Source organism: Leucoraja erinacea, chromosome 15 (genome assembly GCF_028641065.1).
Source record: "Leucoraja erinacea ecotype New England chromosome 15, Leri_hhj_1, whole genome shotgun sequence".
NCBI classification, from domain to species: Eukaryota; Metazoa; Chordata; class Chondrichthyes; order Rajiformes; family Rajidae; genus Leucoraja; species Leucoraja erinaceus.
The window spans coordinates 3,034,570-3,059,377 of NC_073391.1; the positions used below are offsets into that span (position 1 = coordinate 3,034,570).

Consider the following 24,808-nt stretch of genomic DNA (forward strand, 5'->3'; position numbering starts at 1 on the left):
ACACGCACACATCGCAAAGGCGGGGGACAGGGAAAGCACGGGGAACGCTGTCTGAAATTCACACGGTGCAAAGACAAGGTGATACAGACGCACACTGCGATGAACAGGAAGGTTAAAGACGGCTAGCACAGTGTATAGTAAAGGGCCTGTCCCACCAACAAGCGATAGTAAGCATCTAATGCGACCAAACGTGGTCGCTTGAGGCGTACGGCCTCGCGGGGCCGGTCCCACTTCGATCGGCGGATGCGTATGGAGTTGTGCGGGGCTCGTCCCGACATCACGCGGGTCTCCAAAAATCTTGCACTGTCCGAAAATCCCACGGGACAACGGCCTGTCGACCAGCAGCCGTATTGAGGCCGTACGCAGCGCCTCGACGGGCGTACGCAGCGTCTTGATGGCATTGCACGATGCCCGGCGTGCCGTTGCGTGATGACGTCACCGCCCAACGCCGTGCGACGTCCAAATTCAGTCGGCCCGCCTCCTGCCCAGCTGATTGGGGAGTATGATGTCGGGACCAGCCCTGCACAACTCCATACGCCTCCGCGGTTCGAATTGGGACCAGCACCGCGAGGACGTACGCCTCAAGCGATCACGTTTGGTCACGCTAGACACATACAATTGCATGCTGGTGGGACAGGCCCTGAAGTCCTATAAAAGAGCGGGGGAGGGGGGGGGGAGGGGTAGAAGGGGGGAGAAGTGGGGGAGAAGGGGGGAGGAGGAGTGTCTGGCTTCTTAAAAGTGTCTCCAACTTTAAATAAGTCAGAGATACACAGTTGTGAAGTTAGGCGGACATTTAACATTACCGGTCGGTTATCCTTGGTTCTGAAAACTCGTGGGTTTTTTTTAAACGTAGATTAACTAAAACTACCTACGGCTACCTCGACTACCTACAACTACATGGTGACCCCACTACAACTGCACGTACGACTACAAAAATATCGATTTTCTCCATGGCGATCAATTTTTGGTTGCAGAAATATTTTCGACGTTGAAATATTTGCGGCGATCATACTGAGGCCGCGACTAGTTCCCAGAATGCGGGAACTCCTCGCGACCATGAAGGAGACTCACCAGAGACCACCAGCGAACATGTGGCGACCATGAGGCGAGCGCAGAGTCTCCTGCACTCGCCTAACAAGTCACCTAAGTGGAACAGGCCCTTAAATCCAGATTGGGTGTCATCTGGGATGTCATGGGCCTAACTCAATGAAACACCAGTGAAGGGAGGTGCCAACTTGATAACCCCAATGATATACTTCCATCTACAGGATTAGATTTTTTTTAAAGAGTTAGTTAATATGTTGACAGCTGTTTTTTTGCATACAGAGTTATTTATTGCAAGTTGGTATATTTAGTTAGATAGTTAGATAATAATTTGGCTTTGGGCTTGGTTTTCTTAGTTGAGCACTTATCCTGGAGTTTTAACACAAATACTTTGTGTTTTAATTGTAATCCAGAGCTGATTTACAGAGAAATACAGAGACGGTTCACCAGACTGATTCCTGGGATGTCAGGACCGTCTTATGAAGAAAGACTGGATAGACTTGGTTTATACTCTCTAGAATTTAGGAGATTGAGAGGGGATCTTATAGAAACTTACAAAATTCTTAAGGGGTTGGACAGGCTAGATGCAGGAAGATTGTTCCCGATGTTGGGGAAGTCCAGGACAAGGGGTCACAGCTTAAGGATAAGGGGGAAATCCTTTAAAACCAAGATGAGAAGAACTTTTTTCACACAGAGAGTGGTGAATCTCTGGAACTCTCTGCCACAGAGGGTAGTTGAGGCCAGTTCATTGGCTATATTTAAGAGGGAGTTAGATGTGGCCCTTGTGGCTAAGGGGATCAGAGGGTATGGAGAGAAGGCAGGTACGGGATACTGAGTTGGATGATCAGCCATGATCATATTGAATGGCCGTGCAGGCTCGAAGGGCCGAATGGCCTACTCCTGCACCTAATTTCTATGTTTCTATGTTTCTATGTAATTTCCAACATTCCCGGTATTCTGCATCCATAATTCAAGTTTGTATTTTTCCAAACTGATCGATGAGTGGACTAGTGGCTACGCTATTAAAGCTGCCTGTTTTTTCCAACTATAACTATCATTCTCCGCAAATTCAGATTCTGAGTGGATTTGCTTCTTTCAAAATTACACCTTAAAATCAGAAGAAGCATTTAAGATCATCAAATGTTTCAATGTACCAAAATAATCCAATTACATGGTTTACTGAGAGATGATTTCTAAATCTCACAGGAAAACATCGGTAATTATTCTGAAAGTTCAGTGTCCACTGTCTTCATTCAAAACCTTTCAACCTAACCTGTTGCCCCCGTGATTCACTTTAAAACCAAAGGATTTACAATAAATCTGAGAGTTTTGTGGTGTAAAATGCAGAATTTAAAGAAAATAATAAAAAACGTAGCACGTGAAATTATATTGCACTTTTACCTATCTATCATAACTTCAGCAGAATTCTGGAACAAAAAAAATGGTGAAATCCATCAAAGTATAAATTTCTGTTAACCAAAGAAATCTTGTAATATCCATGGACCAATAACATATGCATGCTCAGAATACTCCTCAAGATTCCATTTCAACATTTCCACAATCATTTTTTAAATTTCTTGGTAAATAGTAGTGGGAAGTTATTTCAAAGATGAAGCATTCATTCATTAATATTATCATTATTCCTTCATTATTCGTTCATTAATATTATCCATAGTGATTTCTAGTAATTGCCACGTATGGCAATGATTGAAAGAGAGAATGAAACAAAGGAAGGATATACAACACCATGTGGTTACATTGTAAATCCACTGTACGCATTTAAGGGCCTGTCCCACTTAGGCGATTTTTTCGGCGACTACCGGAGATTAAGCTGTCACCACAAGGTCGCGGGGTGACGCCTGTATGGTCGTGAGTAGTCTCCTCAAGTCGCCTAAAGAGTCGTAACATTTATTTGGTCGCCGCTGGCTTTTGAAATGTTCAAAACTTTTCGACGACTGTGGGCTTGACGTAACTTGTCTTCTCCTGTGGTAGGTGCTGTTGTAGGATGTCACCAGGATGACATTGGTTGTCGCTGGGCGCTGACTTTGGCGAATTCCATTGGCGACTACCTACGTCAACCTACGTCAACCGGCGACAGGTACCGGCGACTGAATTGTCTTCAGTTGTCGCTGACAGGATCATTGCTTGGCGTAGCTTGTCACGGGTGGACGTAGGTTGACTTTGGTTGTCACCTGTGTGGTCGGAGTGTGGTCGTAGCTTGTCATAGGTGTGGTCATAGGTGGATGTCCTTAGTCGTGACGATTGGGTCGCCAGTTGTCGGTAGCGTGATGTCGACTAGTTGGTAGGTTGTCGTAGACATTGTCGTGGGGGCGTCCAGCCGCTGCTTTTTCTGCGGCCTGCTACAACTGTGACAGTCGCTGGCTGTCGCCGAAAATATCGCCTAAGTGGGACAGGTCCTTTAGGCATATTAATAGAACGGTGTGCAACAAGTCAACACATCTTATACAAAGTGTGCTAATGAATATGTTTTATACAATGCAAGGCTAACATTCATACACTCTGCCGCTGGGGAGGACATGTCTAGTAGGATGGGATGCATAACGGGAAGAGAGGCCATGTCTAGCTTCAGTTCCTGGGAGTCAACATCTCCGATGACCTCTCCGATGACCTCAACATCAACATCTCCGATGACCTCTCTTGGACCCACAATACCTCTACTCTGATCAAGGAGGCTCATCAGCGTCTCTTCTTCCCGAGGAGACTGAAGAAGGTCCATCTGTCTCCTCAGATCCTGGTGAACTTCTACCGCTGCACCATCGAGAGCATCCTCACCAACTGCATCACAGTATGGTATGGCAACTGCTCTGTCTCCGACCGGAAGGCACTGCAGAGGGTGGTGAAAATTGCCCAACGCATCACCGGTTCCACGCTCCCCTCCATTGAGTCTGTCCAAAGCAAGCGTTGTCTGCGAAGGGCGCTCAGCATCGCCAAGGACTACTCTCACCCCAACCATGGACTGTTTACCCTCCTACCATCCGGGAGGCGCTACAGGTCTCTCCGTTGCCGAACCAGCAGGTCGAGGAACAGCTTCTTCCCGGCGGCTGTCACTCTACTCAACAACGTACCTCGGTGACTGCCAATCACCACCCTCATTATTACACTTATTATTATTTATTCAAATCATTTGCTATGTCGCTCTTCCAGGGAGATGCTAAATGCATTTCGTTGTCTCTGTACTGTACACTGACAATGACAATTAAAATTGAATCTGAATCTGAATCTGTAGGAAGGAACTGCAGATGCTGGTTTACACCGAAGATAGACACAAAATGCTGGAGTAACTCAGCAGGACAGACAACATCTCTGGAGAGAAGGAATGGATGACAACATTTAGGGTCGAGACCTTTCTTCAGACTGCGAGCCAGGGGTGAGGAAGACATGGAGATATGGAAGGGTAAGGTGTGAAAACAAGAGATCAAAAGGGACGAAGTGCAAGGAAAATGAGGAATAGATCATTGTTAGCTGAGGGGAAGTTGACAATGAGGCATACAATTATTTGGGGCATCTGTTGAATGGGATAAGGTTTTGAGGATTAGCCCTCCCGATAGTGCGTTGGGGGTAAAATTTAATTCTCCACTGTTGGGATCATTTGTCTGAAACTATTTTTATTAGCTCCTAACATCATTTTTAAATGATTCATTTTAAATGTACAATTGATGTAACCGAGCTACTAAAATTAAACAACAGGCATCAAACTAAATCTGAACATCTTTCTGTTTCTCAATGGCAGAGAACATTAGTTTCCCATCAGATCATGTAGGATACACAAAACAGAAACAGGCTGTTTGACCAACCAGTTCATGCCATTGTTTATGTTCTTCCTGAGTAACGTTCTCAATCTATCATTAATACCCCTCTATTCCATATTTCCTCATCTTCCTGTCCAGCTACCTCTTATAGGTATCCATGCTGTTCATTTCATTCACTACCAGTGATAATACGTTTCACATCCTCACCAAACAGGGCAGCACAGTGACACAGTGGTAGAGTTGCTGCCTGACAGCGCTAGAAACCCGGGTTCGATCCTGACTACAGGTTCTGTCAGTACAGAGTTTGTACGTTCTCCCTCTCACCGCATGGGTTTTCTCCGGCTGTTCCGGTTTCCTCCCACATTCCAAAGACATACAATTTGTAGGTTCATTAGCTTTGGTAAGCTGTAAATTTCTCCCTAGCATGTGTAAGTTATTGTAGGGGGGTGATTGCTGGTCGGCACGGACTCGGTGGGCTGAAGGGCCGAAAGGCCTGTTTCCGTGCTGTACCTCTAAAGTCTAAAGTCTACGGTAAACTGGGCCCCACGTGAATGCCAGGTTCAGGGTACAGGTTAAACACAAAATTCTCCCCGACATTCTCTCCCAGCATTGTGATGATCTGCTTTTGATTAAGTGGCCCACACTGGATACCGGAAACACTAAAAGATACAACATCTCATATGATATTCAGCAGCCTCTGTAAGATGTCTATGTGCATGACTGAGCTCTTTTATTCAACAGTATTTCAGACCTATGAATGCAGTCTTAGTCTATGGACTTAGATTTAGTCTTAATCATGTCTTAGCAGATCAATCCAATCAGTTACCTCAGCAAATTCCAACCAACTCTGGTGATTTTGCATAAAGGTACCAATTCAATATGCGCAGATTACTTTCAATTTTCTGAAGTTAGAAATGTTACTTAAATGCAAGGTTATTGAAAAGTAACAGAAATTAATGATTTATTTGCAGTGTTGACTACACCAGACTTTATGTTAACACAGAGCAATACAAAATCACACATGGATTTCATTAAGATAAGCATTTGTATACGTGGTTCCACAAATCTTCCCGTAAACATAAGCAGATCAAGGTCAGCTTTTTTAGATCCCACTTGTGTCAATCATAATGTGTTCATATATTTGCGTGGTTCCTTTAAAGCTTGATGCAAACAAAAACTCACGGCTGTCTGCCAACACAGAGGTGAACGCTCGTGGAGCCTGGATAAAGACGTCATTAAATTTCACAAATTGCTTTTTGTCCATGTCCCATTGAAAAATCTGGGTAAATGAATAGTCACTTCCCAGAAAGGCGTATTGCCATTCATTCATATAAAGAGGTTGCAATACCATGGAGCCTCTTGATGGGAATGTCTGTACTTCCACAAACATTGAGCCTTCCCATTTCATTACTTTAGAGTCACCAAGAAACCTTGTTAAGCAAATGTATAAGTTATCTTTCATTTTAAAATGTTTGACCGCGTGTACATCTTCTGAATCTGGGATATCGATACGCCATATAAATTCCTTCTTCCCTTTGTTCCATTGATAGACAACTGGCCGTTGGGAACTGCTTAACAAGATCAAGTGTGGGTTGTTGGCTATTTCCATGTATTCCACATCTATATCCCTGTACCAACGATGCAATAATTGATGGGAATAAAATCCATTTCCGTTCCATTTGTAGACGGTGGTGATTCCACCCTTTGAACTATCTGCAATAATGAAGAACCATTCTCCCTCTATTTCAAATGATTCAATGTCATTTGGTTTTCTTATTTTTAAGATGTCTATGTCCTGTATTTTAATAAACTTATTGGCAGAAGTATCTCGTTTATATATATAAGAGCCACCAAAGAGCTGGGCAACAATAAGAAAGAGCTGTGTCCCGACGACCAACGGCTTACAGAAAACTGTTGAAGTGCCTGTGTAGAAATCCAAAAAGAAAATCAGAAACGATGAACAGAGACCAATAATTTTGTTCCCCAATTTACAAATGACAACCAGACATCCATACCAGTGATGTTGTCGAAATTCCGAAAGACCATTTCCACGTGATCCCACTCCAAGATGCTGCAATTCCCAGCAACAGGTTGAGCAATTACTACATAAATATCGGTCATGTAATTGAAGCTTTCAATTGACATGGATTGAAATTTCAGAGTTTGGTAAGGAGCAAAATCTATGAAAAGGAAAGCAAACACCATACATTATTTGTGACTATCAAGTCAAGTCAAGGGAGTTTATTGTCATGTGTCCCAGATAGGACAATGAAATTCTTGCTTTGCTTAAGCACAACAGAATATAGTAGGCATGAATACAGAACATATCAGTGTGTCCATATACCATTATGTAAATATATTTACACACATCAATAAATAAGCAGATAGAGTGCAAATAAACAGATAATGAGCTATTAATGTCAGAGATTTGTTTCAGTGGAGTTTAATAGCCAGATGGCTGAGGGGGGGTAGTTATTTCTGAACCTGGACGTTGCAGTCTTCAGGCTCCTGTACCTTCTACCTGAAGGTAGCGGGGAGATGAGTGTGTGGCCAGGATGGTGTGGGTCCTTGATGATACTGCCAGCCATTTTGAGGCAGTAACTATGATATATTACTGAATTGCATTTCATGCATTACTGAAAATAGGAATTCTCACCACAACTAGGAATTAGATAACCATCTTAAAAAAATACTACAAGTGAAATTAAGTTTACTTTGTGATTCTGTTAAATTCCCCAGAATGTACAGCAGTTATCAATCTGGGAACAAGCGTAGGATGTGGAATGCACAAGGGAAGATCACTGGGAATTAGGGGAAGCACCAGTGCTCATCAGATAAAGTGAATGTGGGCCACATACCCAACTTCATTCTCCACAAGTATAGTCACACAACTGATAATCTACAATGCAGTTCCATGGTAACAAAACGATAGGAAAGAATTCTGGAAACAAATAAATAAAATCAAAACTGGATTTTTAAAGGCCTGTTTATTCCAAAAGTGTCGGGCTCTTCTGTGGCAAGCATGTTCAAATGGATACATCCCCACATCACACACTGGTGTTCAACAGTGGTCCACTTTCACCCCCATCACCGTAGAGGGTATAGAGGGCTCATTTAGGAAACGAAAAGCAAAGGCAAAGCAATGACAAATTCAACTCACCTCAACTCTCTTCCCTCGTAAATGACTTAAGAATCTCATTGTGGCAGGAAACACATCAGACAAACCAGCAAGATTGGCAAATATGCATGTTGATGAGACTATTTTGTTTTCTATAGTAACCTGTCTAAATGTAGGACTAGAGATGTCTGGTTCTCCAGGGACACTTCAAGTGGAGAATCTCTGGGAATTTTTCTGGTTTGTTTTTGTCTACTAATAGCAATGCTTAAAGAAATATAATCAAGTAGAATCAAATCAATAAAATGAGAACAATATTTTTCCAAAATATAGGTACCCAGCTGATGGCATCATCTGTGCTACTGGATGGGGAAGTGACCATTGGGAATCAAATCCACTACAGTGTACTCCTGTTGATCAATCTGATGGAAACATTGATCATTGCTTTGGTGGCATCCACTACCCACATCAGCCTCTCTCCCCTCATAAAAAGAGCCATAGATGGAGCCATCGACATGTAAATAGCAAATGCAATGCATCATAAAAGGTCTCAGTTTACACTGACATTTGCAATTTTCTGGTTGCATCATACCACCAATTTGGAAATTCTAACTACAACTAACTTCTAACTACAACTACTACGGGTGCTGTCTGTATGGAGTTTGTACATTCTCCCCGTGACCGTGTGGGTTTTCTCAGAGATCTTCGGTTTCCTCCCGCACTCCCAAGAAGTACAGGTATGTAGGTTAGTCGGCTTGGTGTAAGTGTAAATTGTCCCTAGTGGGTGTAGGATAGTGTTAATGTGCGGGGATCGCTGGTCGGTGTGGACTTGGTGGGCAGACGGGCCTGTTTCCACGCTGTATCTCTAAACTAAACTCTATGCCATGTACAAATATATCTAACAGTCTGATTGAGTCACCTGCAATCATGCAGTCAAATTCTTTCAGTGAGAGGTTGCTTATCTTCTTTCCCTTATACTGTACTGGACTTGCACAATAGATCTGATCAACTGTTGCATTGGTGTTCATCAACCATCCCACCAGCCATTTCAATTTGCAATCACAGTGGAATGAATTGCCGCCAAGTTCTCTGTGAAGAAAAGCAGTTTTAATTGATGACACGAGGCATATCCTATGGTTACATTTAAAGCATGATATATTCACAAAAGTAGAATATATATGTAGGTATATGTAGAATACACTACATTGTTGGGACCTAGCACCGTGGAGCGGCCTCTAACCGGATCGACCTGGGGGCTCCAGTCATGGAGTCCGCGGACTTTCCATCGTGGGGCTGGCCAGCTTCGGAGCGTGGGGAGCGGTGGTGGCGCGCGGCTGCGACCCGACTCCGGAGCTCGGAGTTTCCAGCCGCAGGCCCAGTGGACGGAGACATCGGGAGCTCACGGGTCCCTGGCGGGAGACCACTTTTCGGAGCTGCCGCAATGGCAACTTCTCCCGCCCGAGTTGCGGGGTTGAAAATGACCTGGAGCGGGACCTTACATCACCCAACGCGGCTTTTACGGCCGCAGGACTTGCCATCGCCCGCCGGGGGCTTTAACATCGGGAGAAGAATGCAACACAGGGGAGAGACAAGACTTTGCCTTCCATCACAGTGAGGAGATTCACTGTTTGTGTGAATTGTGTTGGTTGTGTGTCTTGACTTTTTTCTTTTTGTATGACTGCAGAAACCAAATTTCGTTTGAACTTCATTTGAGGTTCAAATGACAATAAATTGTATTGTATTATATTGTATCATTGTCTATAAAACATTACAAACATCTCAAGGTCATAAAAGCATATCTTTCTTTCCACTCTACTTAAAGAAAATGTGTTTTAGCATGGAAGTAATCTTTGCAAACACTAGTAATCCCTTATTGTAATGAACCATTAGGGGGGATTAGTGTCCATAATTGCCCATTGTCCGCCATAACCGAGTACGGTATTATCATTGGATGCAGTAGAATCAAAGAACTGCAGATACTAGTTAATACGCTCACAAATTGCTGGAGTAACTCAGCAGGTCAGGCAGCATCTTTGGAGAACATGGATAGGTGATGTTTTGGGTCAGGACCCATTTTACTGACTGATTCAGTCTGCTGAGTTACTCTAGCACTTTGTGTCATTTCACGTTAAGTCTCAGCATCGATGCCGTTGGTCTGCACCAGCGAGTCCTTCTTCACCCGCTGCACCAACGCCTGGTCGATGCAGCCGTTCTTACGGCTCACATTGTAGCCCCTGGCCGGCAGAGTTTTCTTTGGGCCGCCACCACCAACAGGATGCCCTCGGTCACCGTGGGGTTCCCTCCTCTCTCACCAGCTGCCGCTTCTTCCTGTCGGCTCTCGCTATGTCCACTTCCCATTCCCACCCCCCCCCCCCCCCCCCCCTGCAGTTGTTGCCATTATCCAAGGTGGAGTATGTCAGTGACTCTGGGCGAGAAGGAGGAGGTGGTGGAGTGAACAAGGGACCGAATGGACAAAGCGACGACCAACAGGAAGAGGCGGCAGCTGGTGAGAGGGAAAGGAGTCCCATGGATCCCAATCGCATTGTGTCAATGGCGGCAGCCTGAAGAAAGCCCTATCCCCAGGGACTACAACGTGAGCCACAACAACAGCCGCATCAACTGGACGGTGCAGCAGCTGGTGAAGAAGGGTTCACTGGTGCCCCTTGTGAGACCGGGGTGGCGTTAGTAGGTGCATCCGCTCTCTGTTATCAAGGGGTTGGTTAAAACGGGGGTTTACTATAATGTGCAAATTCACACTTTCATTATTCTCGCAATTTGTAATCATTATAAAAAGATTAAATGCAGGAATACATATTTTATTTTACAACTACTTCAGAAAATAATGGTTACACTGTGAATTCAGCACATCATCTGACCTCAAATCAAAGCACTCATAAGGGAGGTATTGTGGACATATTACAGTATCTTCATCCAGATGAGACATCTAATCAAGATCTTATTTCTTACTTAGGTCAATATTAGAGATCCAATGTTAGTATTTTATGAAGGTACACAAAAAAGCTGGAGAAACTCAGCAGGTGCAGCAGCATCTATGGAGCGAAGGAAATAGGCAACGTTTCGGGTCAAAACCCCGGCCCGAAACGTTGCCTATTTCCTTCGCTCCATAGATGCTGCTGCACCCGCTGAGTTTCCCCAGCTTTGCGTACCTTCGATTTTCCAGCATCTGCAGTTCCTTCTTAAACACTTAGTATTTTATGAATTGTGTGTTATTCTCACCAATTTTTATCTTTCTGTTGTATTTCCAAAGCAGACTAAATGGCCTGTCCCACTTTCACGGCCTAATTCATGACCTTTTTTACTCGTGGACATTTTTCATCAGGCTAGAAAAACGCCCCGACCTACTTGATGTCATGAGTACCTACGACTAGCATCACGACCTGTTACGACCTACCTACAACCTCTGACGACCTCCTGACAACCATGCTGCTGCGAGTATGAGTCAAGGGCAAACTCGGCAGAGGTCGTGAATTAGGTCATGAAAGTGGGACATGCCCTTATCTGGTTGGTCATCTTATTGCAGTTTGTCATAACTTGCATAGCACAAATATAACATTGTCCTCAGTTCTCAAAACCCCTTCAGGGTTACACTTGATCCCACCTGCCTATACCTGCAACATGTCTCCTTCTTATTCTTCATCAGAGCCTTAATTTCTCTCATAATCCAAGCTTCCTTATACCCTTACTGACGTGACATTCACTCTAACAGGAACATGCATGCCCTGAACTCTAGTCACTACACTTTTGAAAGCATTACACTTTCTGGATGTTCTATTTCCTCACAAACAACCTGCTCCAATCAAATTGAGTGAGTTCCCGTCAAATACCTTCAACGTTGGCCTTGCCTCAATTTAGAATTTTAACTGGCGGGCCCACCTGTCTTTATCCATAACTATCTTAAGTCTAATAGAATTGTGGTCACTGGTCCCAAAAGGCTCATCCACAAACACTTCATCCACTTGCAACGCCCAATTTCCTAAGACTAGATCAAGCGTTGCCTTCTCGTGTGTAGGACCCTCTACATATTGCCTGAGGAAATTTTCCTGAACACGTTTGACAAATTTAGCCCCGTCTAAACCATTTGCACTATTACAGTCCCAGTCTATATAGAAAATGTTGGATTATCCTTAATAGTATCTAGCAGAGCTATCTCCTGCCCCCCTTTTTGCCCTGCTGATTTCCTTCTTTAACATGTTTAAGAAAGAACTGCCAATGCTGGAAAAATCAAAGATAGGCAAAAGTGCTGGAGTAACTCAGCGGGTGAGGCAGCATCTCTGGAGAGAAGGAAAATACAACGTTTTGGGTCGAGACATCTGAAGAAAGGTCTCCACCCGAAAAGTCGCCTTCTCCTTCTCACCAGAGATGCTGCCTCACCCGCTGAGTTACTCCAGCATTTTTGTCCACCTTCCTTCTTTAACATGTTCCTTAGTTGTGAAAACTCCTCCAGGGATACACTTGATCCCAAACTACCCCTACCATGACAACCTTATTAGTCTTGCATCTGGCTGTAATCCCCTGGCACATTTGGTCTTCTAAATCCCTTTGACTATTTGGAGTGCTGTAGTACTCTCCCAACAAGATGATCATTCTTTGTTTATTTCTCAGCTCCACCCATATAGCCTCACTGGACAAACATTAGTAATGTCATTTTGGCCTACTGCCGTGCCATTCTCCTTAATCAATAAAGTAACAACTCCTCTTCTTTTACCCCCCCTCTCCATCTCTCCTGTAACATCTGTACCCTGGAACATTAGGCTGCCAGTCCTGCCCCTCTCATAACCAGGTGACAACATCCCAGCTGCACGGAGCTATCCACACCCCTTCACCTGCCTTGCCCGTCAGGCTTCTCATATTAAAATACGTGCAATTCAATACAACAGTCCTTCTTCACTCTCTGCCATGCTCCTGCCTATTCTCAACTTTCACTGAACTATCTCTCATCAGGTCCTGTAAATAACAATGAAGCAGGTGTCTTCTCTCCATTTCATAAGTATTCCTTTTGGAAGCCTCAGCTTTACAGTGCAATATTGGGCAATTAATACAAAAACAAACTTTATACACCACGTGATTGCTCAGTGCATTGCCTTGTGGATGTGTGTCATACTAAGGGAAAGTACGTTGTTCATTTGTGGAAGAAGGTACTGGCCCAGGAATTCCCCAATCATCCTTTTAATAATAATAATAATAATAATAATAATAATATCTTCTATAGTCATTGCACATCAGTGCAACGAGATTTAGTATGCAGCTTCCAACCGATGTAAAAGAAAAGAAAAATAAATAAATAAACTGTGTGACGTGACCATCTGAGGGAGACAGTCCAGGGGGGGTGGGGGGCACTCAGCAGGGCCGGTTCAGAGCCGCTATAGCTCTGGGAATGAAGCTGTTTCTGAGTCTGGAGGTTCGGGCGTAGAAGGCCTTGTAACGTCTGCCGGAGGGAAGTAGTTCGAACAGTCCGTTACAAGGGTGTGAGGAGTCTTTATGGATGCTGACGGCCTTCCTGAGGCACCGTGTGTGGTAGATGCCCTCCAAGGCTGGTAGCTGTGTCCCAATAATCCTCTGCGCTCTGTGGACGACGCGCTGAAGAGCTCTCCTCTCCGCCTCCGTGCAGCTGAGATACCACACAGAGATGCCATACGTTAATATGCTCTCTGTGGTGCAGCGGTAGAAGGTTGTCAGCAGCTGTTGGGGCAGACCAGTCTTTTTTAATGTCCTCAGGAAGAACAGTCATTGCTGTGCCTTCTTGACCAGCGCAGCGGTGTTGGTGGACCATGTGAGGTCCTCTGAAATGTGAGTGCCCAGAAACTTAAAGCTGGACACTCTCTCCACACTTTCCCCGTAAATGGAGATTGGGGCGTATTCTCCATTATGGGACCTCCTGAAGTCAATAATCAGCTCCTTGGTCTTGGAGGTGTTTAGTGACAAGTTGTTACGTGCGCACCAGTCCGCCAGGTTCTGCACCTCCGCTCTGTATTTTGTTTCATCACCGTTGGTGATCAGCCCAATCACTGTTGTGTCGTCTGCAAACTTCACGATGGTGTTGGTGTCGAATGCAGGAACACAGTCGTGAGTGAAGAGGGAGTAGAGCATGGGGCTTAGTACACAGCCCTGTGGTGTGCCGGTGCTCAGGGTGATAGTGGAGGACAGGTGCGGGCCCAGTCTCACTGCCTGCGGTCGCTCCGTCAGAAAGTTCAGGATCCAATCGCATATCGGCGAGCTGAGGCCCAGCTGGTGGAGTTTGGTGGTGAGCTTGGTGGGGATGACCGTATTGAATGCAGAGCTATAGTCAATGAAGAGCATCCTCACGTACGTGCCCTGTCTGTCCAGGTGAGTCAGGACAGTGTGAAGAGCCAGAGAGATGGCATCCTCTGTTGATCTATTTGCCCTGTATGCAAATTGATGAGAGTCCAGTGAGGCAGGGATGCTGGATTTGATGTGGGAGAGGACCAGCCTTTCGAAGCACTTCATTGGGATTGGAGTTAGGGTAGTCGTTCAGGTTGGTGACTTTAGACTTTTAAGCACTTATATTAAGTTGGCACAAAAATGCTGAGCTGTGCGAGAATTTCAGAGTCAAGATCTCGTGGCCCTTGTAAAGAAGTGCATGGTAGCATGTTTGGCCCTGTCATTGGCATTTGGAGGCTTGGGTTTTTTGGATGTGGGTTGCAGGGAGGAGTTTAGTGGTTTGCTGAAGCTTCTAATTAGCATTTACAGGTTTGATTCAGAAGCTCATTGCAAATAGGTTTTAATTCCCCAATTTGGAAAAGCATTTGATTTTTGCAAATACGCTAATCAGCAAAAAATAAGTTTGATAAAACATCAATATGGATGAAATATTTTGAAGAACATTAAACATGGCTATGTGTGTGATTTTTGTATGTGTTGAGCAACATTAAATTTGAATCATGGAGTCTTTACTTTAGACTTTAGAGGTAACAGGCCCTGTGGCCCAGCGATCTCCACCAACCACCAATAACCCCATACCCTGGCACTATCGCACAAACACTAGGGACAATTTACATCTAACAGAAGCCATTTAACCTACAGACCTGTACATTTTTGGAGTGTGGAGCATCCAGGGACACTCTGCACCCACAGCACCCGTAGTCAGGATCGAACCCGAGTGTCTCACACTGTAAGGCAGCAACTCTACCACTGTGTTGCTGTGCCACCACTCTCCTGAGCACAAAAATGGGCTCTTCACCCACTATGTCCATGCTGGCCCTTCTTTCTACACTAATTCCATTTGCCTGTATTAGATGAGACCACAGATGTTTGAGATGAAACAAAGCATGCTGTAATTACTCAGTAATATGTCCTGACATAGTCCCCTCTGCACTGGGGCAAATTGACTGCAGGTGCACAGTGGTACAGGGCTAGAGTTGCTGCCGTATAGAGCCAGAGAGATCCTGACCTCGGGTGCTGTCTGAGTGGAGTTTACACGTTCTCCCTCTGACGGTGCTTCGGTTTTTTCCCACATTCCAATGACATGCAGGTTTGTAGGTTCATTGGATTCTGCAGTATTGCCCCTAGCGTATAGAATGTGAAACTGGGATAACATAGGAGTTGTGAATCGCTGGTCGGAGTGGGCTTAGTGAGCTGAAGGGCCTGTTCCCCACTGTCGCTCTGTATTTCTACACTAAACAAAATGCTCTGTAGCACACTTTTATCCAGAAAGGGGTGGAAATGGGAAGATGTGGCCAGTGGTGGGATCCCGTTGGAGGTGGTGAAAATGGTGGAGTATTTATATGCGGCAAGCGATGGCTGATGGGGTGGAAGGTGAGGACAAGGGAGACTCTGTCCTTGTTACGAATGGGGGGAGGGGGAGCAAGAGCGGAGCTGCGGGATATCGAGGAAACCCTTGTGAGAGCCTCATTAATAATGGAAGAGGGGAACCCCATTTTCCGATATATTTCTTACATATGTACGTATGCATATGTGTGTATAAGAAGGAACTGCAGATGCTGGTTTAAACTGAAGATAGACACAAAAAACTGGAGTAACTCAGTGGGACAGGCAGCATCTCTGGTGAAAAGGAATTGGTAATGTTTTGGATTGAGACACTTCTTCAGATTGTATATACACACACACACTAAAAAAATTTCTCTCTCTCATTTATTATATTGTTTACTGTACTATGTTTACATGTTCTGTTGTACTGCTGCAAGTGAGAATTTCATTGTTCTATCTGGGACACATGACAATAAAACACTCTTGACTCTTGATACGCAAATGTTGTCAGTCTCTTCTGGATTAGCCTGTGCAATTCTCCACTTGGTCTTCAGTAAGATAAGTCCTATTACTTAACATCTAACCTTCACACACACCCACACCCACACCAACCCAGCAGCGACTTCCTCGCTGTATTGCCTTTCCCAACTTCTCCCGCCCAGTGATCTTATCACCTGACACCCCCCCCCCCCACTCTTCTACTGCCCCATCATCGACACATCCTGACTCCAAGCTGCCATCATTCCCCGAACATCATTCCTGATCCCTGACTCATCAGATGAACTGCCGCATCTGAAATTCATAAATATATTGAAAGTAGTTAAAATTATCCAATTCGGAAAAGCTGAAATAATGTAATGACATAGAAATTCCATAGTACATCAAAAGTCCACAGAAAGATTAATTCATTTAAAGGGCCTGTCCCACTTGGACGACCTAATCCACGAGTTTAGAAGACCCTAGACGAGTTGAAAAAAATGTCAAGGACATGTTGACGCGCCAAAGTAAAAGACCTTCTACTACCTCCTACGACTATGTCTACGACCTCCTATGACTAGGTCTACAACTATGTCTACGGCACCCCTCGACATCAGTCTTCCACACCTAAGACCAACTACGACGAGTGGAAAATGATCACATGATAAAATGATGTCATGTTTGCATTTTTTTTCTAGGGCCAGTTACCTACCTACGACTACTATCACGACCTACGTATGACACACCTAAGAGTAAAAAGTATCAATTTTTTCCATGCCAACCTTTTTTTTAAACTCGTGGACATTTTTTATCAGGCTGGAAAAAACACCGCAACCTACTTGAGGCCACGAGTACACGGAGACCACTCACGAGCATGAGGAAGAGTTACAAAGACCTCCTGCGACCTCGTGGCAACCATGCTACGAGTAAGGGCAAACTCGGCAGAGGTTGCCAATTAGGTCGTGAAAGTGGTACAGGGGCTTAAGTTGACACAATCAATTTTTAAAAAGTACTTGCAATTTGCAAACATTACACAGAAAGCTCCCGATCCACCGCTGGAAACATTTAACGGAAAGTTCCTGTTCCCTCACTGGAACCTATGTCGGAACACACCATACTTGCCAGTTTGATCAGTTGTATGGGATTTCAGGATTTCCGCATTCATAAACATGCCTGCACAGGAGTCCTGACCTTCACACCTACCCACACCAACAAGAAGGGTTCTAATCTGTAGTGTCATCTATCCCTGTTCTCTAGAGATGCTGCTTGACCCACTGAGTTACTCCACAACATTGAGTCCTGAATTTCCTTTTGGTTACAAAGCTACAATATGTAACCACAAAACTGCCTGCTCTTTCTGCAAACTATTCTTCAAATCATTCAGCACTAAAACAATGCACAACGTTTTACAAGGCACCAATAGTTCTTACACGTTGGTTAATGCATCCAGGTCTTTAAATAACTCTTTAGGAAGTGTTTGAAGGTTATTATTCGCCAAACTTCTGTTGAAAGCAAAAAAAAAGTAAAAGACAAATATTAGTAAGCTATAATTCTTGAACTATTACCTTATTTATTTTCCTTCTACATCTATAAAAATAACTATGTAGGAAAGTGTGCATAGACTTTATTTTGTATCATTGTGTGAAGATAAATTGCATATTCTGAATTGAATAAGTTCAATTATAATGTCTATTTGCATGCTCCTGAGATAAAGTCGTTTATCAGTTCCAATGAAGGCTTATCTCAGAATGGCTGGATAAATACATTTACAGAAGATCTGATTGTCCAGTCCATGTCATAAGGGAGTACTTAGGTCACACCTTAGATTAATAACAGGCAGAGGAACGCGAGTTATCTCATAAAAGTAAGATTGTTGATTTATGAGTAAGAGTACAAATTTCACTGTTGAGCTACCAACATATCCACTCAGATGACGCCCATGATGCTACAGTGGGCAAGGAATTAATATTATCTTAACTGTAGAGAACAGATTTTAACCAAAGCACAGCCTCAAGAAATAGAGCATTTGTGTCTTAAATTAGCTTAAATTAATAATGTCAGAGAAGAGGCTGATTACTGATACCTTTCCGTGTTTATCCGGCACGTGTCCATTTAATGTGTCAAGAGTATGTGCTCATTTGTATTGCACGGCCAAAATATGAGATTCATTTTTGGTCATATTACAATGACAACATAATTGATGGCAGAAATTAAAATGTTAGTGATTAATACAATAGTGATAATACTCACAATAGTGAAAAGGGCATTGATTCTGCTAAGTTCGGAAATAGTGTATTACAATATAAACTACTCAGCTGATGACGATAAATGGATGATAATTGGGAAAAGTCTTATTATCAGCTGAATCCTTACTATCAGACACCTCCAAGTAATCTTTGCAGTGTTATGCAGATCCAAAACAAATTGACAATCAAAAAGTAATTGAAAATTCATATGCTGCAAATCGCAAATAAAAACGGAATTCTGGATATACTCTGCGCGTCAGGTAGCATCTGTGAAAGTGAAACAGTTAATGGTTCAGACATAAAGGGCCTGTCCCACTTGGGTGTCATTTGTGTGTCATGCAGTTGGTGCGCGAAGCATTTGTGAATCCCCAAATCCTGGGGACCGTACGTCACCTCCTACGTCACTGCCTATGTCACCATGCAGCATGCGAGCGTAATGCAGGCCATGCGTGGATCACATGCGTGTCACAACCCGCGCGCCGTGCGTCATGACGTGTAAATGATGTTGTGTAAACGACGCATCCAAGTGGGGCAGGCCCTTAACTCTTCATCAGAACTGTTCTGGTGATCGTTCTGGAATCTAAAGTGTTAACTCTGCTGTTCATTCTTCAGATGCTACATGAGATGCTAAGATTGTAAGGGGGGTGGGGGGGGGGATCCTATGCAGCACTGAGGCAGGTGAGAGGCCGGAGGTCGGTATGGATGGTGATGAAAGGAAGCTCAGTGGACAGAATAGGCAGGAGCATGACAGGGTGCAAGAAAGGACTGTTGGTTTGAATTACACTTAATTTAACATGAGAGGCCTAACAGGTAACGAGGATGAGCTCAGGGCGTGGATAGGTTCTTACGACGAGGAAGTTGTAGCCATTATAAAGGCCTAGTAAAGAGGAACAGGATTGGCAGCTTAATGTTACAGGGTACAGATACTGCAGGAGAGATAGAGGAGGGGGTAGAAGAGGAGGGGTGTTGCTTTATTGATTCAGAAGGATGTCACAGCAGTAGTCCGAGATGACAATACTGATGGTTCATCCAGGATATATGGGTGCAGCAGAGGAATAAAAACGGAATTATCATCTTGTTGGGAGTGTACTGCAGGCCATAAATAGTAGTAATTGGAAGAGTAAATTAGAATTACTCAAATTAGAATTAGAAGGGTAAAAATAATGGCCCTGTCCCACAGTACGAGTTCATTCCATGAGCTCTCCCGAGTTTAAAAAAACCAAACTCGTGGTAAGCACGGAGAATGAACGTAGCGGTACGTCGGAGCTCGGGGACGTCTCTTAGCAGCTCGTAACGCTAACAGCAGGTACGCGGGAAGACTCGCTAACGGCAGGTAAGCACGGGAAGACTTGTGAAGATTTTTCAACATGTTGAAAAATGTCCACGTGAGCCCCGAGTACCGACGAGTGGCCATTACCGTAAATCTCCAAGTTCGAATCAGGGCAAACTCGGGAGAGCTCTTGGAATGAACTTGTACCGTGGGACAGGGCTTTAAATATGCCAGGAGATTGCAGCCCGATGCAGGACTAATAAGGTAGTAATTGTAGAGGATTTTAACTTTCCCATTGACTGGGAATGTCATAGTGCAAAAGATTTAGACATGGCAGAATTTGACAAATGTATTCAGAAAAGTTTCCTCAGGCAATAGGCAGAGGGCCCAACATGGGAGAGGGCAAGGCTTGATCTTGTCTTAGGAAATTGGTAAGTGCAAGTGGCTGAATGGTTCATGGATGAGTCTTTGGGGACCAGCAACCACTGTTCTATTAGGTTTAAGATAGTTATGGATAAAGACAGGGTGGGCCCACAAGTTAAAATTCTATATAAGGGCAAGGCCAACTGTGAAGGTATTAGACAGGAACTCACTCAAGTCGATTGGAGGCAGTTGTTTGCAGAAAAAGAAACAGTGGGATGCGTTTTAAAAATGTGTTGACAAGAGTTCAGGACATGCATGTTCCTGTTAGAGTGAAGTGCAAGGCACGTGAACATAAGGAAGCTTGGATGACGAGAGAAATTGAAGCTCTGGTCAAGAATAAGAAAGAGTCATGGGACAGGGATAGGCAGCTGGGATCAAGTGTATGTGTGGGAAGGAACTGCAGATGCTGGCTTAAATCGAAGATAGATACAAAAAGCTGGAGTAACTCAGCGGGATAGGCAGCATCTCTGGAGAGAAGGAATGGGTGATGTTTCGGATCTGAAGAAGGGTCTCGACCCAAAACGCCACTCCAGAGATGCTGCCTGTCTCACTCAGTTACTCCAGCTTTTTGTGTCTATCTTTGGGATCAAGTGTATCCCTGGAGGAGTTTTGAGAACTGAGGAGCCTTCTAAAGAAGGAAGTTAGGAAGGCCAAAAGGGGGCAGGAGACAGCTGTGGCAGATAATATTAAGGAAAATCCAAAGAGATTTCATAAGTACATTAAGGGGAGAAGGTAGCCAGAGGGAGAATAGGGCCCTTCGAGAACCAAAGCGGTCGCCTCTGTGTGGAGCCACAGGAGATGGGCAAGGTCCTCAATGAGTATTTCTCCTCTGTTTTTACTGTAGAGAAATCATGAACCTAAGGGCAGTCAGGATTATGGTCGAGAAGGTGCCGAAAATCCTAACACGTATGGAGGTAGACAAATCTCTCTGGCCTGGTCAAATATACCCGAGGACACTGTGGGAAGCCAGAGGAGAAATTGCTAGTGCCCTGGCTTGGATTTATGAGTCATCATTAGATACATGTGAGGTGCTGGAAGTCTGGAGGGTGGCAAATGTTGTGCCTCTATTTAAGAAGGGCTGCAAGGATAAGCCTGGAAATTATAGGCCACGGAGTCTAACATCTGTGATCGGAAAGTTACTAGAGAGTATTCTGAAGGATAAGGTATACATGAATTTAGATAGTCAAGGGCTGATTTAGGGGCGGTCAGCATGGTTTTGTATGTGGGAGATCATGTCTCACGAATTTGATTGAGTTATTTGAAGGTGTGATCAATAAAGTTTGAGGGCGGAGCTGTAGACATTGTGTAAAGGGATTACAGCAAGGCATTTGACACGGTTCCGCATGGTAGGCTGCTCTGGAAGGTTGGGATCCAAAGAGAGCTCGCCGACTGGATAGAAAATTGGCTTCACGGAAGAATGCAGATGGTGACGATGCAAGGTTGTTTTTCAAACTGGAGGCCAGTGATTAGTGGTGTGCTTCGAAGATCGATGGTGGGCCTATTGCCTTATATATGTTTTATATCAACAATTTGGATGGAAACATACAAGGCATGATTACAAGTTTGCAAATGACACTAAAGTGGGTGGTATTGTAGATGGCGAAGTTGGTTATTGAAGGTTACAGCAGGGTCTTGATCATTTGGGCAAGTGGGCTGAGGAATGGTTAATGGTGTTTAATGTAGATACATGTCAGGTGTAACGTACATGGGTAGGAAAGGTTTAGAGGGATATGGGCCAAACATGGGCAGGTGGAACTAGTGAAGATGCGGCACCTTGGTCAGCATGGGCAAGCTGGGACGAAGGGCCTATTTCCATGCTGTATGACTCTATGACACTTGGAGTGTTTTCAGCATTTTTGTTTTTATGTTAGCATGATGTGCACTACTCTTTTATGTTATTTTAGTTTAATATTGAACGGAAAGTAGGTGATTTTAACAATGCAGAGTTCCCTCAGCGATCCATGGAAATATTAGTTTAGAACAGGAATATTAATATCATGAGATCCGAGCAGGAAGTGAGAGCTGATCTATGCTGACATGTACAAATGGAGGAAATAAACGGGAGAATGTAGTTGATGACAAAAAATAGGCTAAGTGGCTTCCTTCCAAAAATGTAAGAAATATTCAGTTCAGTTTAGTTTATTATTGTCATGTGTTAAATCGCTGCAAATGGTTAATTGCATCTTGTTAACATACATTGAAGAAGTCACTTTCAGGGTGATTAAATATCATTAGGTAATTAAGTAAAAGGCAAGAGTTCTTAGGTAAAAAACAGAAACGCCGAGGATAATGAAATAATTTGTTATTAATAAACAAAGCAGTAATATTGCAATTAATATTATTATAATAATAACATTGCAATTATTGCCTAATAACAGCAATGATTTTGTATTTTTAATATGTTTTGTTTACTTTAGTTTAGAGATACAGCATGGAAACAGGCCCTTCTGCCCACCGAGTCCACACCAACCAATGATCCCCACACACTAATGCTATCTACACACACTAGGGACAATTTACAATTATACCAAGCCAATTAACTTACAAACCTGTACATCTTTGGAGTGTGAGAGGAAACTGGAGATCCCGGAGAAAACCCACACAGGTCATGGGGAGAACGTACAAACTGTGTACAGACAGCACCCAAAGTCAGGGTCGAACCCGGGTCTCTGGCGCTGTAAAGCAGCAACTCTACTGCTGTGCCACTGTGCACCAATTTGCTGATAAACAGTCAGTAATTAGTTTGCATGGACACCATCATCTCTTTGAAACCTAACCATCATTCTGACTTCTGATTGCCCAAAATGTTAATTACCTGACATTACTCTTTATATCCCTGCCTGATTTGCAGAATATTTCCTGCACTATTTTGATCTTTTTTTTCTGGATTTCCTGCATCTGCAGATGTTATTTTTGATTATTGTTTAATTCACTGGCATATCTCTTTCAATAATGACCACCTTGAAGAAGTTGTGCCAAACAGCCCAATTCTGTGTGTACAAACTACGATTCCATATTCAAGATATTTCTTGAATCATTGATCTAATTCATTGTCCAATTCCTTTCTGTCTCTGTCCTCACCAGGATAACCCGAGGACATTTTGCTTCTTCTTTGAACAATTCTACAATTAAACTTACCTGGCTGTTAAACTGATTCATTAGCAGTAACATACTTACAAATGAGTAAGGGATCCGAGACCTCGAAGAGCATAGCTTGAAATGGATTGTATTTCATTGTTCTCTATAAAACTACAGAAAAAAATATTTATTACGGTACGTGGGTGATTACAAATAATCACATAATCTGGGGTGTCTAATTTTATTTATTAATAGAAAGATTCGGCATTTACTTACAGATATTTGAGATGATCAACACCCTTGAATGCATCATTGGCAATCAAATAAAATGAGTTTGAAGTGAACAAACTGTCAAAATAAACAATTTATTAAAGTTTACAAACCATTATAGCTCAATATAATTCATAACATTATTATTACTGCCTTAATGTTATATTGACCAATTTACTGTTGATGTTTCGGGTGTCACGACCTGAAACGTCACCTATTTCCTTCGCTCCACAGATGCCGCCTCACCCACTGAGTTTCTCCAGCATTTTTGTCTACCTTCGATTTTCCAGCATCTGCAGTTCCTTCTTAAACAAATTACTGTTGATGACAAGGTCCACCTTTGGAAATATGGCAGTATATTTTTAAAAAAGGGACGTGTATGATTTTCATATTAAGGTAATGACGAAGCAGTTAAATGTGGTTTACACTTCGCTTGACATTAATAATTTGAGATTGCAACCTTCATGTGGTCCGCCCTGTTTCGACGAATGCAATCAACCCCGTGTGCACAATCAAATAAGATCAAATAGAACAAGTTGTCCGACAATTTTAGGCTGTGCACGCCATACGCAAGAAGAAGAAGAATTTGGGTATTGTGAATCTTCATTCCTTTTCTTTAATTCCCAAGTTAACGTCGTGTTTCTTGATTTGTGCAGCCAATCACAAGGAGATTCCAGAGTTCAGTTATATACTTTGTCAATAGTAAGGTTAATTTAATATTTAAGATTATTAGTACAAGAAGGAATTGAAATACAATGGCCAAAGCAAGGATGTGTAATGAGGACAAAGGTGATTAATGGTAAAGATAGACACAAAAGCTGGAGTAACTCAGTGGGTCAGGCAGCATCTCTGGAGAGAAGGAATAGTGATGTTTCAAGTCGACACCCTTTATTAGACTGTGAGTCAAGGAAGGGGTTACTAGAGATATGGGAAGGTACTGGACAAAGCAGAGCCTGAATTGATGACTCGGGGAAGGTGGAGCCCACAATGGTCCACAACGAAGGATACAAAGGGTGAAATTAACAAGAGGACTAGACTTGGGGAGGGGTAGAATGAGAGGGAAAGCATGGGTTACTTGAAGTTAGAGAAATCAATATTCATGCTGCTGGGTTGCAAGTGGCCCGAGCGAAATATGAGGTGGTGTTCCTCCAATTTGTGTGTAGCCTCACTCTGACAGTGCAGGAGGTCTAGGACAGAATGGTCATTATGGGATTGGGAAGGGAAGTTAAAATGTTTGGCAACTGGCAGATCGCGTAAGCCAAGGCGGACTGAGTGCAGGTGTTCAGCGAACAGGTCGTACAATCTCCGCTTGGTCTTGCCGATATAACATGGTCGTATGGATTCGGAACGGGCTTACTGATAGAAGGCA

The 24,808-nt window shown here is 43.5% G+C and overlaps 1 protein-coding gene across 1 annotated transcript in view; it reads right to left on the reverse strand.

Moving 5' to 3' along the window:
* Positions 1-3,695: 3,695 nt before the first annotated feature.
* The window catches only part of lgi1b (leucine-rich, glioma inactivated 1b), a 32,550-nt gene continuing 11,437 nt past the window's right edge, over positions 3,696-24,808 (reverse strand). Inside the window, exons 3-8 of the mRNA XM_055646599.1 lie at positions 23,446-23,517; positions 23,269-23,340; positions 17,583-17,654; positions 8,849-9,018; positions 6,830-6,994; positions 3,696-6,737 (exon numbers count right to left, since the gene is read on the reverse strand). Of these exons, the coding sequence (XP_055502574.1) occupies positions 5,917-6,737; positions 6,830-6,994; positions 8,849-9,018; positions 17,583-17,654; positions 23,269-23,340; positions 23,446-23,517 (1,372 nt within the window). The 3' untranslated portion in view covers positions 3,696-5,916. The remainder of the gene's footprint in view (positions 6,738-6,829; positions 6,995-8,848; positions 9,019-17,582; positions 17,655-23,268; positions 23,341-23,445; positions 23,518-24,808) is intronic.